General features: G+C 45.0%; 1 protein-coding gene across 8 annotated transcripts in view; it reads left to right on the top strand.

Moving 5' to 3' along the window:
* LOC125895410 (ephrin type-B receptor 3-like) overlaps positions 1-19,169 on the top strand; it is a 61,864-nt gene that overhangs the window by 16,429 nt on the left and 26,266 nt on the right. For all 8 annotated transcript variants that reach the window (XM_049587201.1, XM_049587198.1, XM_049587204.1 and 5 more), the window contains exon 2: positions 15,540-15,604. In XM_049587201.1, coding sequence (XP_049443158.1) covers positions 15,540-15,604 — 65 coding nt within the window. The remainder of the gene's footprint in view (positions 1-15,539; positions 15,605-19,169) is intronic.

The following is a 19,169-nucleotide window of genomic DNA, read 5'->3' as shown; positions in this document are numbered from 1 at the left end:
CACAGAGGTCTTTATGTAATTGAAGTGGGCCTCTGAAAACCCCCTGCCATATGGACCCCAGCAGCCTTGTATGTCTGTCTGTCCATCCATCAATTTCTTTTAATTGCCCAGAGCCCGGATTCTGTGCCGTGGCTATCTATCGAGTGGCTTCTCCATAGGTTAAATACATTAATAAGTAATAAGGTTTGGGACCTCAACACTCCCTGACCATGGTATTGACCAGATAATGCAGAACTGAGCTGAGAACAGGTAGTGTGTGCGTGCTGTAGTCTGGCTCTAACTTTCCCTGTACTATCATTATTTACATCTAAACTATTTTTCATCCACTTCCTTTTTTATATAAAGGTAAAGCTGCTACCAAATTTCCCATAAGGTGCTGCTAGTTTCCCCTTCCACCCTTAGGAGCAAATACAATCCAAAAACAACCCTACATCGTTCTGAGATCATGTTTCTGGAATAGGGGAAGTAAAATGAAGTTTTGCATTGTTTGCAATATAAATGTAGTTATTGTTTTGTGTCGTAAAGTTAATCCCTCTGTGCGCTATAAAGCTGCACAGCCAGGCTCCTGGAATCTGTGTGGCACAAAATATGACTTGTATTTTAGAGGTTAGAGGCTGCCAATCTTCACAGCAGTGACTTTGTTAATCACAGCAATTATACTTACGCCTTAAATAAACATGGTAATAATTTTTTTTTTTTTGAAGCGATACAACAAATAGCACAACAACTTCTCCTCTTTTTGCCTCGGCTTTTATTTATTTCCATCAAATTGCATCATATCTCTAGAGTCACATTAAGGTTTTGTTGCATCTGTTGTCAGAATGCTGTCGCGGATGTTTTTTTATTTCCTCATATCATCTTGCACTTGAGTTTATTCCGCAGTGCCATGCTCGCACAAAGCCACTTTGCAGGGATGTAATTTCAATGGCTAAAATGTAAATGTAATGTACATGTAAGGTCGAGCAGATATTAGCATTGACGTGACCGCATTTTAAGCTTTTTTATGGACGCTCCTGACGCTCTCTCTCAATGCCCGTCTCCTGGCTGCTTCATTACTGGTGCTTTTAGCTGCTAAAGAGGCGAAGTCCATTTGCACAGAGGAGGTCTAACAAGTCAAGTTATTACAGCAGCCAAGTGTGAGATTAATTAACTCAGTGGCGATTAAGAATGCGGGTGCGACGAGAATTTCGGCGGCGAGGGGAGGGGAGAGCATGAGAGAGGGACAAGAGAGAGCTTCCACTCCAACACAGATCAGCGTGATTAATCTCACTCAGCCATTTGCGGGTATGTGGCATCGAAAAACAAAATAGTCATAAATAATAATGATCTTGCCCCTGCACCTCTTACTTTAAGCTAATGATGCCCAATAACAAATAAGCACATTTATCAGCCTCCACCCGCGTGAGAATTGAAATAAAAGCCTGGTCCCCGAAATAAATACACAAACCCTTTTCAGTAATCAATCCGCAGCTGTTTGTCATCATAGGCCATTAACCGTTGCTCACACTGCGAAGGAAGAAGAAAAAAAAGGCAGAAATGACATTGTATACAGCTATCTCATGCAAGAGAGTGATGCAGCTGCCAAGGTTTTGCGGGGTGGAAACTTGAACTACTTCACTGCAAAAGCTCCAAAGCTGCTTTGTTAGCTATAGCCAGCAAACACACACCTAGGAAGGAGGAAAAGACAGAGACGAAATGGGAGTGGTAGCCATTCGTGTGAAGAGGAGATTCTGTGAAGGTAGAGATAAAGCAGGAATGAAAGGAAAGATGAAAGGATTAGTGAGGGAAAGAGAAAGGACAAAACCAGACAACCTGCCCAGCGTCAGTGTGTGCGTGCCATTGTTCCCCTTCCTGTTTGTGGTTGCAACGTTGGATGTGCATTTTGATTTTAATTGTTTTACATAAAGCACCACTCCCTAACTTCTTTGAGGATTCAGAGTAAGAGATATTTGTGTTTTCCTGAGTATATGTGTGTATCTTTGTGTATCTGGATTTGTATAGCTGTAACAGATAGGGCGTGTGAGCGTCTAAGGCCTGCAGGGCCCTGACAGGTTGCATTCCTGACTTAAACTACCCTAGTCGCGCTTTTGTTCTCGGCGTCTTTGACCTGAATGGCTAATGACTGGCCGAGCAGGTAAACTGCAACAAGCCCTCTGTCTACTTAACGAGCTGATGTGAGAAGCTCCAATCTGCCCGCAGGGTTTTGCTCGTCACCTGGTCCTCCTTATCCTTCCTTTTGAAAGGAGAGGACAGGGGAGTGGGGGGAGAGATGATGTGTATGTGTGATGGTGGTGGGGGTAGAGTATAATTACTCTTCTACTAAAATTCCCCATCTGCTTTTTTTCCTCCTTTTCTTTTTTTCCCCACCCTCCTCTTTTTTCTTCCTCACAGGTAAATGAGGGCATACCTGGGAAATTAACATGACTGGCGGTGATAATTGACTTGATAATTACCCTGCAACATCTTCATAAATCATAAGTGGTTGCTCGATGAGCCAAAAGACGGCTTTTAGTATGTCTAGCTGGAGTCCACGCTAATGGGGTAGTCCCCAGCTCCTATTTTGGTTCTGTTTTTTGTTTATCCTGTCTGTGCAAGTTTCCGAAGAGACGCAGAAAAGAAAAAAGCAAACCTCAAAGACCTTTGGTCTCTACCACCGCAGTATTTTTTAAACTGTTTTAAAGTAATTGGAAGCCACTGGCATGCGGAAAATGCGGACCGCATTGGGGCTTTGCCCCTCGCTGCAGACGCACAGGCAGCTGTTCCGGGTGTAACAGGAAGTAGCCATCTTTAATTAGATTCAACACGATCATTACGTGCTGCACTGGAAGTGCATTGTAAGGTGATCTGATATGTTGGCAGATGACTGTATTAGGAGAGACTGTATTAAGAGAAACAATGGTAGAGGGAGAGTGTGAGAGAGTGTGTGTGTGTGAGAGACAGAGAGGGCATGTGTTTGTGAGAGAGACTCAGTGGCTATTGAAACAGAATGGCAAAGCTGGGTGCTAAGCCCTTTTCTTGTGGTGCTCAGCCATTCAAAAAGCCACGGCTTTTATTCAATGCCCGGTTCCAGCTCTTTCTAGGCTACACCCCCAGTGAACAAACAGGATTTGTGTGTGTGTCCGTGTGTGTCTGTGTGCACGTGTGTGTGCGCATGAGCCTTAATAACATGTCTCATTTTCTATTTGTATGTGTGTTGGTGTTATTATTGTTTAAATCATGTATTATGCATAATGTGTATGCATTAGCATTATGTAAGTGTACAGTATGGGCTTGTGTTCCCATGTGATTGAGCTCTGTTTGTCGAGTCAGCCATTGCTGACACACGAAATTGTTTAAAACCTGCTATTAGAGCTGTGAGGTAACTGCTCACACACAATCCGGCTGCACAGGCAGCACAATAGCCCACCTCCTATTGAACAAAAGCGTGCATGTGTGTGTGTGTGTGAATTTGTGCATGCTTATGTTTCTAGTGCCTCTGAGACATTCAGATAATCACCAGCTTCCACCCAAACAGGCAAATTCTCATTCATTCACACAGGTGAGCGTGTGAATGCGCACATACACACACACAGAGACACAACATTCCCAGCACCAATGAAATGTTTCCATTGAAATTCACACATTACTCCCCAAGGACGAGTTGCTGCTATCACGTTTTCATATGTTTGGTCTGGGAATCTGTGCTGTTATCTTCTGCACAGTCTGTTGCCAGAGCTATCGAGCTGTTATGAATGGACGCCCTAGTTGGCACAAGGGCAGTGGAGCAGGGAAGGAAAGAAGAGGAGAGGAGAGAGGAGAAAGTAAAGAACTGGAGAGGAGAGGAGCAGAGAAAAGGACAGCAGTGAAGTAGATGAAAGCTCCCTGCGCTGCAGTACAGCAATGAGCAAAAACAGTTCCCATCAGGCTGCATGTTAAACACAGACACTTCAGGCAGACACACAGACATACACAGGGCATTGTAGACGTCTGCACACACATTCACACGCAGACACACAGTCTCTGAAGGCCGCTGCATGTCAGCATGCCAAAAACACAGTGGCAATGAAAGAAGCACAGGGGCTGTGGGGAATACAAGAGAGCGCGTACCAGCTCTCCATCCTCTCCTCTCCCTCCTTCTCTCTCCTCTGTGTCCCATCCTCCCTCCTCAACCCCTCTTTGTTACCTTACTGCCCCCCCCCTTACCTTTCATTCCCATCTCTTTCTCTGCTTCGCTCCCTCCCTTTCTCTCTTTGAATAACTCCTTTTCTATTGCACTTCCATCTCTCGCTCCCCCCTCGTTCCCCGTTTTTCCACGTCTCCTAGCCTTTCCCTTCTTCCCTCTTCCCCTTTCTGCTTTTGCTGAAATCTAGGGAGACTTACAAGCGACGCTGTATAAATGAGAGTGCGCTGAATTACTTTTTTTTATCACAAGCAACCACACCCAAAGCTGGGAATCTCTTTCTCCTTTTCTCTTTCTCTCTCCACTTGCCTCTCCCTTGCTTATCTAGACAAATAAACCCATATTCAATAGTTATTTCCTTTGTGCTGCGGCTGTATTAGGCTGAGGAGTAATGCATTGAAAATGCAAGCGACTGTTGGCACACATCCTATTATTGTTTTCACATGCATTCCTCATTCATTGCTTTTTGCATCTGACGTGGATGTTCCAGCATTTCAATTTCACCACTCCGGAGTGACTTATAATCACAAAGAGAGGTTCATTCTCTCTCAAGGACATTTTAACAGTCTATTAATGGACATGCGCTGACCTTGGTGATCAAACCTGTGATGCCTAAGCTCCAGTGTGGTCTCTGTAACCACAAGGCCACTCTCCCAAGGAGTCTCTGCTCTCACAAAAGGACACAGAATCAGTAGAAATGTGACGAGGGGGTCGATGAAGGTAAAGTATAAGGGCAGATTGTTGGCTGCCAACACCCCATTGGCAGACTTGATATGCTAAATGTGACTTTGATGGGGTTAGCGAGTCCTGACACTCACCTGTCACAATGTTAGCCTGCACCGCTAATACCCAAAATCCCTTAGAGAGGCAGAGGCGCCAGGTGAATTTCTGCTCACAGACAGACACAGGCGCTCAGACTGCCTGCCTTGAATAATGACAGAAAGATGCACAGAGAGCAGCTGATGCTTGATGTTGTTTAAACAAATTAATGTGTGTAAGCATGGGTGTGTGTCTTATACCTGCATGCCCCCCTTTGATTCAATTTAATTAGGTTTTTTTGTTAAGGTTTCGAACACCGAAATGAGACTGTTGAGTAAAAAAAAATTAAGCTTATTTCAAGACTAATTAAATCATGATCTATCTTTCCCTCTTCTCGTTTGACCTTTGAGGCACTTCATATTTATTAGCGTCTGTGCTACCTCGCATGATTCTTATCAGGGTTGCGAGTTACGGTGTGCCGTTTGTTCATTAGCCATATCCACTGAGGAGCAGTCCACAGGTTTGGCCAGACAAAGCAGCAAATCAAAGAATATCGGCGCTGCTTTATCTCATTGAGTAAATTACTCCGCCGCCCCCCTTTTATCTCGCTCTCTCTTTGTAGATGAACATATAATGAGGCAATTGTTGAACATCAGTAACAAGCTTTAAGGAAATGCCAAACTACATGGAATATGAGATGGATAGATGAAGAGACATGTAGGCTATCTGTTCTGGAAGATGTGACAGAATATTTTTCATCATGCTGGCTGTGCAGTTCATGAACTCTGGTTGCAATAAAGTAAAGAATGCTTTTAGAAATTCAAGGTTTTTTTTTTTTTAAGGGCTGCACCTGACTCAGAAAGTCGAACCAGATTTGGCTATTTAATATTCAACTATCTTTCCTTTTTTCCTCTACAGAGTTTAAGAGTTTGAACAGGGTTCGGCTGGATGTTCAGAATGACAGTGATGTTCATGTAACATAGTAAACAAGCCAAGTTAGCCCTCAGAGCTAATGCGTGCTATTTACGGTAGCAACAGATCTGAAATAATTATTTTGCCAACACAAGGTATCAAACAAAAGTGAGACCTTCTTGAAGAGGTGGTCTCGGTCCGGTTACAAATGAACTCTGGTGCGGTTCGTTTTTGGTGAGAACGTGTTCCAACCTCGATCCGAACCAACTGCAGTCACATGACACATTGTTTGGGGTAATCATGAGCATGTTACAGTCCTGGAGGATTATTAATGTGCGCCTCCTCCTGTACTGCCTTAATATGCACATTCAGCACATCCAATGCATCAAAACATTGTTTTCTAGTTGGAGCCACGCCTCGTTTTCAAACTGTATGGTTTGACTAAAATGAACAATGACAGCAATATAGTCCACGATGACCAGCGCTTATATTAACCTGCGTAGTTGTCCCTCCATTGTGACATTAGAAAGTGTCACATTATCTTGCAAGTGTACTCTTCTTCAACGTTTTGTTTACTTCCTGGATTTTTCCCACATGGAAATTCTGACCAATCAAAAGCAGCTTCCTCGCGCAAGACATTTGATCTGGTCCGCTTGTAAATGCTGCCATGAGAACACGAACCAACTCTAGGCAATTATACAGCTTTGTAACAAACACAGTCCCTGATTCGGACCAAAGCAAGTGAACGCTAGGTTTGAAAGCATCCTGAAACTCCTGTGAGCTGTAAACTTGACAGAAGATAACCCTATCTCTTAGCCTTACCTGGCAAAGCCTCTCTTCCTCTGTTTCACCAGACTCACCCTGGGTCTGGGTCTGCAGCTGCCTAAACCAAAGAGCAGCATAAATAGCAAGGAGAGCTCACTCTGCAGCTAACTCTGGGGATCAAGAAGCCTCCACCTCCACTGCCCTTGAGCAAGACTCTGAGCCCCCACTAACAAAGGGAGGCAAAAGACAGAGAGTGCAGTTTTTACAGCATATGTTATAAATAGGTGTGGTTGAAAGCGAGATAATTGTGCAGCTGATGTTTGGAGGCGTGTTGCCTGCTTGTTATCTCGGTATGTGTCAAAGAATTCTTTTTATAGAAGTTTGAAATGTGCACCTACGTGTGCTCATGTGTATGTCTGTGATGTATTTGCTTGCCTTTCATCTACGTGGCAGACTAGTAAATCAATCAGAGCTTGCTGAGGTTGCAGTTACACTATATTGTGTTTTAAATATGAATTGTATTCCAGGTATTGCTTCCCCCCCCAGGGAGCGTGAGGTGAGGCGGAATGAAATCAACAGCTGTAGTGACACACACGCGTGCTCCATCATACAAGAGCGCACATACAAATAGACAGCCAAATTACTCTGTCTCGCTTCCTTTCTCACTCTGACTAATACAAACATGCACACACACGCAAATACCCACAAAACTTGACTAGGAGATCTGCATTTCCATATGCAGATCCTTGGGGCAAAAACGAACCTGCTCCTCGCTCACTTGTTTGCATTTTTCAGACGCAGTTGGCTGAGTCATTCGCCAGGAAATCACATCATGGCATCTAGGCGTCTCACGCAGAGGCACACACTGCACAAGTCACAATGTAATTCATGACTGGAGTCTTATGCTTAAACAGTGTTTACTGTCAGCATTCGATGTTGAATTTTATTGGGGGGGGGGGGAATATCTGAACCCAGACTGAATTATGAAATGTTGTAAAACAGGGAGAGAGAGGTGTGGAGGATTTTCAGGAAGCGTTGTGAATGAAAAATCACTTCACTTATGGCAAAAGGTTGAGGCAATAGTTTCCGTGTTCGGTGATGTAAACATCCCGTGTCCCTACAGAAATCTGGTTCTGTGCCCGTTTCCTGCTGGTGGTTAAACACAGGCAGACCTGATGCCCTCAACGTAATCATTTGCAAATGAGGAACATGCCTTTCCAAAAATGAAATGAAAGTGGTAAATGTGACACCAAACCTTATAAAATCATTGCCACGATGACGCAATACTTGAATCAATTATTACTAAAGTCTGATTTCTTTTAGAACTTTTTCAAACTGTGGAAAAATACAAAAGCGAAGAGGTAGTTTGCAGTGACATTATCCTCATTTACGGTAAATGTGGGAGTTGTATTTCAATTTCACATGATGTCAGCATCAAACATGAGGCCCCCCTTGCTTGTTTTCCAGTTAGAGGTGAGCTAAAGCACTGGCAGCCCTAATTAGATTTCATATGACAAGGCCAAACATCTCAGTGTCGTAAACCAGCAGGGTCTGGGATGACTGCTTCAGAGGAATATTTTGGTGGTTAATGAAACCCAGTAAACTTCACGTCACGCAGGGAGGCATGGCTGTAAAAAACAAAACCGAGGTGGGGAGGTCTTCTAAGACAGCGGCCCAAAACTGTTATTAAGTCACCGTAGTCTGCATCAGCATTTTTCGTGCAGGCAGCACACACACGTGAGGACAGCTGCGCACATGTTGCGTAAAGGAGCAGCGAGAGACACGAAGATAAATGTGGAATGTTATGGACGGTGAACAAAAGCTTTCAGATTTCCCCTCTGAGAGCAAAATGTTAAGTGCAGCTCTCACAGTATGGGAAATGAAGCGGTAACTGAAAGGTTGCAGGTTCAAAGCTAGCTCAAGTGTTGAGCTGGAACCACCACGTCAGTCAGCTGTGAGTTAAACTTCATGTCTCTGGCAATCTGCTGCGCTGTTTTAACACCAGAGCTTTCATTTTAAAGCAAACAACGACAAAAAAAAAAAAAAAAAAAAAATGCTGATTAGATCGCGGTACGCTAACAGGAGCAGAGATGGCACTCCTGACAAAATGCAGACACTCACACTATCGAGGATTCCCGTTTAACCTTTCCAGAATTGGATTTTTGAAGGTAAATCTAAAGTGCTTCTGTCAGAGAGCAAGTAGGCAATAAAACTAGTGCTAATGGCTCACCCCCCAGTCGAGAATGTGAGTGTTTGTGTGTGTGTATGTGTTATGTTGTCAGTGCTGTTGATGAAGGGGCTGTGACTTATTCAATAGCAACAGAACACAGAGCCATTCAATGAACCCACGGGACAATGCAGACAGCTGTGAATGCCGGGTCTCGGGCAGGGCGAGGGGTTGGGTGGTTAACTAGGAAGTTGGGGAATAGAAGGGAGAGAATGTGCACATATATGCACACACAAAAGGAGTATGGGGGAAGCTGTAGTTTCATTTAAGTCAGTGAGAGAATGTAGTTCAGGGGAGGATAGTGAGTGGAACAGCGAAAAAAGCTTCAGCTCCTAAGTGGCCGACATTAGAGCGACTAATCCTGAGAGGCACAAGGTTAAAAACCACAATGACAACACAGTAAACAAAGCAGAAGCTCCCATTTCAACTGCTGACAATCACACAAACAGTGACTCAAACAGGCACACATATCACTACTCATACTTATCATAGCATGACGTCTGCCTCCAAATATGCACACATACATGCACACAAGCTTTCAAACACACACATGCTGACTAACATGCAGTCACACTCACACACACACGCTGAGGCACACCTGGTTTTATAGACAGCTGCCCTTAGGGCTACCTGTTCGTCAGATCCTCTGTGCTTTGTAATTAGGAGAGTTAGTGAGAGAAGGGGATAGGGAGGGGCAGGGAGGGAAGGAGAGATGAGAGAAAGACGGCGAACCAATGAGAGAAAGGAAAAAAGGAGGGGGTAAAGACAAAGAGGCCCAGTCCATCGGCAGTACAGGAACTAGACTAGACTTCATGAGCCCTTGAAAAAGGCAATACACTCCTTGGTTGCAACAGACACGCACACACACACACCCAAACGTACACACACATACAGTCACACATGTAATTTCAAAAAGCAGCTGCACTCGCTCACAGTGTCCTTCTTGCTGCGATCAAAGCTCTTTTTTTTTCCATTTCGACTGCTCTGCTCTGCTCCCTCAAAGCCTCTGACAGAAAAGAACATCGTTGTGTTTGTTTTTGTTTATTTATCACAAGTCCCAGAGTCATCGGGTAAGAGCTGCTTGGCAGAAATTGCCTCTGCAGACACGATAGGCCAAGCACACGGACAAAAAAAAAAAAAAAAAAATGGCGTGCTGTTACAAACCAAATTGTATTCAGCCCCAAGGTATCTTTTGACGAGGGGAAAATAATTGAGGGCAGGGGCCCAGCGACAAATGCAGAGGGCAGAGACTTGCGTTCATTAGACTCCGCCATTGGGAGAGATGATACGAGAGTGAGACTGAGTGAGAGGCGAAAGAGTGTGGGGAGATAAAAATGAGAGACAAGGAGAGGGAACGAGAGCGTCAGAAAGGTGGAAGGGTGCTCATTTCCGAGGCACCGGCGGCGTAACCCCGTTAGCGCGCACACACACACACGGGACAAACCTCTTGTGTGACAGCCATTGTGGGATGACTGACAGTGAGTGGTAGCGGGGTGAAGTATGTGTGAGTGTGTGTGTGTGTGTGTGTGTGTGTGTGCTGATGGGGAGGGGGGATTTTGTCACGGGGGGACGAGTCCGTTCAGGAATTCCACAGAGGAATCACCTCCTTGGCCTGTCCATGTCGAAGCAACCAATTACCGTGACTGTGTGTGTGTGTGTGTGTGTGTGTGTGTGTGTGTGTGTGTGGTGAAGGGGAGGTCTCACCATAAAATGGAGGGGACTTCTCCTAATCATCGCACTCTGGCCCCGCACAAAGGCAAAAAGGCTGCTTGAACAATTTGAATTTGAATAGCATCTCTCCTCCTTGCTCTCCTTTTTCTCCCCCCCCCCCCGTGTCTCTCTCTTCCTCTTTCTCTGCCTCCGCTTCACGTCGGATGACAAAAGAGGAGCCAACAAAGATAGCACAGAAAGCAATCAGGCTAATAGCGCTAATAAGTTGAGCGTGGGGTCCTCGCTCTCAATGTTGACACATTTCACTGTTTCTGTGGCTAAACAGAGGCTCAAGTGTTTGGCAACCAGGCGGCATAGTATTTTAATGGAGTGGCTACCCCATGCCAGGTTGCCATGTGCTTAGTCTGTTTGACTGCGGAAGAATACAACAAAAGCAACTCAGAGAAGAGGTAGGGAGCAGATAATTAACTAGTGGAGAAGCCTGAAGGGAAGTATTCTGGGGGAAGGAAGGAGTCGTCGGGGAGGGTTGAAGTTTTTGCTTTTTTTTTGCATGACTTTTTCTGGCTGAAAACAAAATCCTGCTGTCATCATGTTTCATTAATGCTAGCATGAGAAGACGCCATTTTCTTTCGCACCTATAGAAGGAAGCCAAGCTAACAGGAAGCCGTTAAGGCGGCTTTTCATTTACATCTCAAACTCTGCGACTCTGAAATATCTCCAGGGCTGTCGGGGTAAATCTTCGAGCCGTCTGTGTTTGGTTCGGTTGTCTTTCAGGTGTCATCCGGCGGGGTCACGCTAACAAAGACATGCATGCTAAAAAGCTCATAGTTGCGGCGAGATCCAAGCTAAATCCCTCACCTGTCTGCTCCTATAGTGACCTGGGGACTCAACCCAAAAACGACTGCGCATTCCTCCCTCTCAATAGCCTTTCTTCCCCTTTCCTTTTTCAGTCTTTCTTTTAAGAAGTCTGCTTGTTTGAACAAAGAAATATTTTAAGAGGCTTCTAACTGTGTGTGTGTGCGTGTGATTGTGTGTGTGTTGGATGAGGCCATAGGGACGAATGCTTCAGTGCCCTCCCCTGTTATTAGGCCTGCCCTGTCATTACGGGATTAAAGTGTAGGGGTTGGCTTTGCGCGTGCACGCTTGTGTGTGTGAGTGTGTGCATGTGCGCATGTATTTGCCTGTGTATGATCTCCCCAAGCCTGTTTGCATTTCTGCACTTTTTCTCACACAATCAAAGTTCGCAGAGAAAACAAAACCGACCCCCCCCCCACACACACACACACACACACACACACACACACACACACTCCATGTTTGTTATGCTAATCCCAGGTGCATTTGACCTCGTTCATAAATAACACTTTACTAAAGGATTCCTCAGGTTACTCAAACAGCGACTCTCTAATTGAATAGTCTTCGTAAGCGGTGGGAGGTTGAAAAACATTCCCCCGTACACCGCGCGTCACATCCATCACAGCGCAGCGTGAAAACACAAGCACAGATATAGAGATCGGCGAAGAAGAGGAGGAGGAGGGTGTAGAGGAAGAGCAAAACGACTAATGAAAAGAGGTCAAAGCTATCACTTCCGAGTGGAGGGAAGAAAGTCGTTGGAGAAAGTGAGTGATAAAAGGGGGGTTAGGTGAAGAGAAAGAGACGGAGAAAGTGAAACGATGGGGAGTTAGACCCGTCGTTTCGCAGGGATGATGAGAAAGAGATTGAAAATAAATGAGAAGAAAGTGAAGAGTGCGTGCGAGGAAGATGGATTAAACAGCCTTGTGCATCTGTGTATCCTGATCCTGCGCTACCTCCCACATCTGCATGCTTCACTCTCACTCTGTGTGTGTGTGTGTGTGTGTGTGTGTGTGTGTGTTTTACGGCAGTAAATTTGCATGTTCATTTGCCTGATTTACTCTTTCGGCTCCCCCCCTTCTTTACAACCTACAATCTTTCCCTTTCTCATTTTACACTTCCAGGATTTGAGAAAGTGAAGTGAAACGTATGGAGCTAAAAGGCAAACGAGAACACTGTCTGTGTGCAGGGGAGGATCTCATAGCCACACAATGGCTGTTTCTCCCTCAACTCGTCCTTCTGGTTTTCCCTCCGTTTATTTTTCTTTTTTCTCCTCTCTCGACCGGGCCCATTAGGCAAGCTGCCAGCCTGGTCTTAGAAGCTTTCGGAGGTTGTTTTGCTTAAAAAAAAATACCTTTCTCTCTTTAATCTGTCTTACTGTGCCTCTCTCTCATCCTTTATCATCTGTATAGCACGAGTTTGTCGGTTTGGCAGACAGAAACGGTTGCTTTGTGTGTGGGCATATAGCACTTTGTTTTGTTGTCTTTATTCTGTGTGTGTGTGTGTGTGTGTGTGTGTTTGTGTGTGTATTTTCTGTTACTGTGCAGGTGTCTGGATTTGCTGAACGGTCATGAATATTGCAGTGTGCCCCTATTGCCTGATGTGTTATTCACACACACAAACATGGTGCGCAGAGACAAATGTGCACAACTGCCACACACATGCGCACGCGCGCACACACACACACACACACACACACACACACACACACACACACACACACACACAGGGAGCGGCAGGGTTAGGTTGGGGTCATTCCGTGCTTTTGCTCTGGCCCATTGACTCCGGATTGGTGCTCCACTTTGGGCACAATACAGAGCTTTGCACCAAACACACACACACAATTACACTCCTACATAGACATGCATACACACATTCATACACACACACACACACAGACTGCATGAGGTTAAACAATGCAGATCCATCGAGAAGGGAAGGGTTACTGCTGCACACGCACTCTCGAATGATCCACTGTCTAAACCACTGAGTCAGACGGCACATCTGTGTGTGTGTGTGTGTTTTGCATATTTCTCTTTCTGCTCTCCAGCTCTGGTTCTTTCTCTCTCATCTCTGTCCCCCCCCCCTCTCTTTGGCTCTCCCCATATGTCATTGTGTTTCACCGTGTTGTCATTTTCAGCAAGGTCAGCTCTAATGACAAGCCGGCGCACACGTACACACGGCTCCAGTCATAATAATAAACACCAGGCAGCGGAGGTGTATAATTTCCACCACAGCAGCTTACCTACCTGCGTAGCTGTCGGTAACAGGTCCCAAATCACACACTGTCATGGTATGAGTCAGGGGAAGTCCCGCAGCTAATGTGCACTGACACAGTTTCTGAGATGAAAACACTAGTAGGCCCTTATTTGCTCAAGAGACAAACGTGGCTCATTGCACCTGGTTACAAAGAGAGCTCTCGGCAAAAGCAGACTGAATTCATGATTTGTTTGAAAGCATTTCCGCTATCAGCGCGGAGAGGGAATGGAAACTGACAGGAAAGAAAGGGAAAGGATTGTTTGTGACAAAGGTTGCGAGCTGGATTTGACCCTGTGCTGCTGGGAGTACATGATATTCACTTGAGCTCCCAGAGCCACTCCCAGAGAGACTGCTCTCGCTGCGTGAACTGGCTCACACTGAAGCTTCCAGACCATTTCGCCTGAGGGCAACAAGCCAAAGCTACATTTGAAATCTGATTGTATGTGTTTTTTTTTTTGTTTTGTTTTTTTGCACAGGAAGAGATCTTGCTTTGCCAGGAACTCTCTTGGAAGTCATGTTTTCTCACCGGTGTAATAGGTGCATACACATGTCAGAGACACTGTCACTCAAAGCACGAGGGGATGGAATTCAATGGGAGTTCCCAACTCTCGGAGCATGTCATCTCTTACAGAGCTCGATATAATTCACAAGGGGTCTTTGAGTTCGAGAGGTATTTGCGTTTGTCACCGCCACTGCTCTTGAACGCAGCACTGGTGGCAGCAGGTATGTGGAGAAGGGGTGGGGAAATCCTCTTTTATTTTGCGCCCATGTCCCATTTCCTGTCAACTTACCAGACAGGGGAAAAAAAATCAAAGAAGAAAGAGGTAGTCAGAGTCAGACAAAGGCTCAGAGATTGAGGTGGAGTAGCAAAGTTGGCTGAGAGACTCCTTCAGGTTCGTCCCCTGCAACTGAGTCAGGAAAAATGGCATATCTCGCAGCACCTTCCATGACCAGGGACGGTTCAAGCTCACTCTCCGGCAGCGCCGTTTCATCATCTTTTACTATCTTGTACAACAGCGCAGCGGTTGAGATAATAACGGTGGCTGCATACTGTGCCTTGAGCGCCAGGTAGTAAAAGACTCGACATTTATAGTGTTCCTTCCCTGCTCTCACAAAGCCGGCGTCTTTGCCAGGAGAAACAAGAGTGCGGAAAGTGGAGAGGAGAAAGGGGATTTGCAGGGGAGATCCACCATTTTGTGTGTTTGTGTCTATTGCGTACATGATGGTTGTGCGTCCTCTGTGTGTGCCAAGAGACAGGCGTAAAAGGTAAACTTGAAGTGCATATGTGTTCAAGGATTGACAGAAAGTGAGTCCAATTGAAGTGTATTGACCTCTGTTCCGCTCAAGAGCTCCTCTTTTGTGACACCTAACTTTATAACCCCCCTTCTCCATTCAGGCCTTCTGCTGGGTTATATATCTTGTGCAGTTTTACAACCTGTTACTCTTCGTATGTGTGTGGGTATTATCCAGAGTGTGTGCGTCTGTTGCGGTGCCCTGTGGGAAGCGGAACTGTCTCTCAGTGAGACCTCGCTGTTGTTTCCTTTCCCCTGTATAAAAGCAAACGTCTAATTGAGACTAATTAACCAGACAAGGCGCTGCAATAAAATGTCACACAATACCTCGCAGATCACCCACCTAGATCTCTGCCTCACTCTCCCACTGTCTCTCGGCCTTCCTGTCACACACAGACGTACACTACCTCTTTGTCTAATTGAATCTAATATCGCTCTGAGCCCGCGCTTTCTGTCATTCAGTTATTCACCCAGTTATCTGAGAACAACGTTGGTCAAAGCCTCTTATCTCTTCCGCGGCTCATTTTACAAGTTTTATGACATTGTTGTAAAACTATTGAAAGTTCTATTGATCTCCGCTGTCACACTGTTCCTCTTTGTCTGACCTGGTTGTTTTTTTTTTTTTTTCTGTTTCTGTTCACAGAGACGCTGATGGACACGAAGTGGGCCACGACAGAATTAGCCTGGACTGCACACCCTGAGACCGGGGTGAGTTTACAGTGTACAGTTTGTATGTATGGATATATTGGCAGATATTGGAAGTAATACAATTAGTACTTTTTCTTCTGTGTATAATCATCTCAAAATAAGATTCGTGTTTTCGTTACCTTAGAATAAGCCGTTTATATCTGAACAGGGAGTGGGTGCTTGTCTATGGAGAGCGCCATGTTGCACCACCATGTTTCTACAGTAACCCACAACGGACAAATCAAGCACTGGCACTAGATATGGCACTTTGTGTTTTGGTGTCAGCCACCAAAGTTAGAAGCCCCTCCGCAACGATAATGCCAGAAAAATTAATCGTTTTTTAACGTGAAACTGCTTTATTTGGATTTTTTACCGGCTTTAATAAGTGGGTCAAATTGTTTTGGAGAGGAAGAGGCCACTACAGATAATTCTGCTCCCGGTAAAAAGTTCCTGAACATGTTTATCAAGTTATCAGAGAAAAAAGGTGAGCACAATTTAGCAGGTGCTAGATTTGTAGCCTCTCTCCAACATGCCAAACAGCGTCAGAGAAATACTGATTTGTAACAGTAAACTGCTTTATTCAGTGTTTCTACCAGTTTAATTCACCAGGTACATTTGTTTTAAAGAGAAGGAGACCTCTGTAGATAATTTGGCACCCACTAAAAACCTCCTGAACAAAGAAAAGTAAAGGAATCCTAACCGGGTGAAGTTTCATCTGGTTTCAATCTGCAGTCCTCACCACTAGATGTCACTAAATCCCCCTCAATCGTACACACTGCTCCGTCTGCATTTCTCTTGGTAGTTGAAAAGTCCTGTACACCTTCAACCGGTCAATCACTCAACAGGATATGTTTTGGGATTCAACAGGATGCACTTTTTAGGGAGCAGAAAAAGATACACTGCAATCCAATTTCACCGACCCGCCCAGTCACAGATGCTCCCTTCCCCTCCCCTCAGAGCACTTAAAACATGTGAAAACTGTCAGTTTCTTCATGAACTAACCTTTTAAACACTAAAATATCTCTTGCCGTTGACCCATTGCACGCCCCGGCATCCAAATCTACCACACACAAAGTGCCAGTGACAGCCCCGTCTTGCTTTCCCATGTGGTCTCCACAATGGCCTAAAGAGGAGCAAAAAGAGTCTTGACCCCTCCTCAGCTACACTTCAAAGACCCCCGGCACTCCTCCCCTCGCTTTTGTGTGGCCCTCTGACTTGGCCCTTGTGTTTTGAAAGGCGGGCCCCCATTTTTTATTTTTTGTTTTTACCCCAACACACTTGCAGGGACATTCCACCCCAGCTGTTCGGAGTCGCCCACCCTCCTTATTCTCCCCTTCCTTTACTTCCAAGTAACTAAGCACTAATGAAGCCAGACACACTAGCCACCTCAGCTGCAACAATCAGTGGGACAAACCCCCTCACAGCCTTTCGTGCCCTCCTTCCTCATCGTCCTTCCGTCTCCCTATCCGTCCATCTTCCTTTGCCTCCATCTGCCCCCCTCTTCCTTATTAAGCTACAATACAGCAGCGATGCTCCCACCGGTCCCATGCAGAATGGAACTAAAAAACGCCTCCCCGTTTGTTTTCCGAGCAAACCCACAACAGATGCTCCTTTTCAATAGATATACATACAGTGGCGAGCCTTTTGCACTCCAGAATTCCCACATTACCAATCGAAAGACTCAAGATGAGTCTCTCCCCTGCCTTTTTTGTTTAGTAGCAGAATGTGCCACAGACGGTGGCTGTCCTCGAGTTTTCTACCCTGTTTTCCCTCCTTTTATTTTTCTCGCACACAAATAATCTATTTTCCCTGATGTTTTTGTCTTTAAGCACAATGTATTGTGCGTGTGTTTATTTGTATGCTTTTGAGGTCTTGCAACCGGAGCATCGCAGGCTGTTTTTGTTAGGGGTGACGAGTGTTTAAGACAAACTGATAGAGTGGCTAGGAGGACAAACACAACAACATACTGAGAGAGCTTGGGAGGGAGGGAGACAGCAGTGAGACTTAGACTCGGTAAAATCCACAGAAATGTCCATGCAGATAGAGGGAGACAGCATGTAAGACAAAAAAAAAAAAAATCAATTTCTTAGAAAAAATCTTCGTAAAAGACCCACTCGCAGACTACACACACTATCCCGGGGATGCTGTCCAGCCAAGTCTGAGTCACAGCATCGCTCTGTTTTTTTCAGTGTTGCACAACACATACAGATAAAGCATCAGACATAAAGCTTCACAGAGGAAACATAAACTGTGTGTATTTGTGACAGTGAATCCAGAGACAACCAGCACATAAGTGCTACTATTAATGCCACCACTCTCGGTGTAAAAGATAGATAGGTGTGAAAGCCATTGAATGTGTGTCTGTAAGAGCGCATTCAATTATTGATATGTGTGTGCCTGTGTGTACATGTATTCCTTCTTACTCTTTCCCCTCTGTGTCTGTACTCTGGTATGATGATTTCGTTGTGTCACTGTCTACATCTGTCTGTATAGCCTGTAGCATCTGTGCATCATGCATGTGTCTGTCAAAGTATGAGTGTGTGTGCATGTCGACACCTATCTCGGGCTGCACTCGTGCTGTTGCTCAGATTTCAGAATTTCACTGTCTCCCTGTGTTGTGTGTTTGTAAATATAGCGTATCATTTATCTTCCAAAACAGATGTATCATGAAAGGGGAATTCCACTTTAAAGAAAGGCTCCCCTCAGACCTGGAATAACAGCCACAGGGTTTTCAGAACTATCCGCTGATAACAGTATACCAAGTTAGTTACCTTGTGGAGATAATAACTATTGTTAGGAGTATCATTGTATGCTTCACAGACCCAAAGCAAGCCAAAACATGTTATGAACAAGCTAACACGTCCTTAGAGTTAACCTCGGAGAGCTCATATGTACTAACAACAAACAGAAAAATAAAAGCACACATAAGCTTGTTGGGGTTACAGCTTTTCAGCTAATGCAGTTAAAGCTAATAATACTAGTTTATCTCAGTCGTAGCAACGGCTGCTAATACCTAATGTTCGTTTTGAATTCATGTAAGGTTGATGAATGACCAAAGTAATCAAAACATCCATAAAAATGTCCCAAACTCCGGCAGCACAACCTGCGTCTTCACATCCATATTTTGAGTCTTGCCAAAGTACATGCGAAAAATATTTTTCCAGTGGGCCTTTGGACCTTCGAGGAGGGTGATATTGCGTCACAGAAGCATTGTTCATTGTCATCTGCAAGTAAAATTTAAAGCTTTGATTGGAAAGGACAAAGAGAAAATGGAGTGGATCGCAAATCTTGCATAACGATTCATCTTGCTGGAAATCGATGCCAAGAAACTTGACCCTTTTTCACATGACCTACTTAATTCATTCAGGCTTGGTAAGCAGGCGCTCGGAGTGTTTGGCCACTGGTGCATGTCTCGGGGGGGAGGACCTCTCTCTAAACACGCACATACACAAACAGACGCACACCTACGCATAGAAACTCCTAAACAAACAGACAGAGCAGGTATACACACTCGAGCAGACAGACTCACACCAGAACATTTAAACAAACATGCACAACCTTATACACACACACCCAGGAACGCATT

Source organism: Epinephelus fuscoguttatus, linkage group LG10, assembly GCF_011397635.1.
Source record: "Epinephelus fuscoguttatus linkage group LG10, E.fuscoguttatus.final_Chr_v1".
Classification (NCBI taxonomy): domain Eukaryota; kingdom Metazoa; phylum Chordata; class Actinopteri; order Perciformes; family Serranidae; genus Epinephelus; species Epinephelus fuscoguttatus.
The sequence above is the reverse complement of the archived record's forward strand: the minus strand, read 5'-3'. Positions and strand labels throughout refer to the sequence as shown.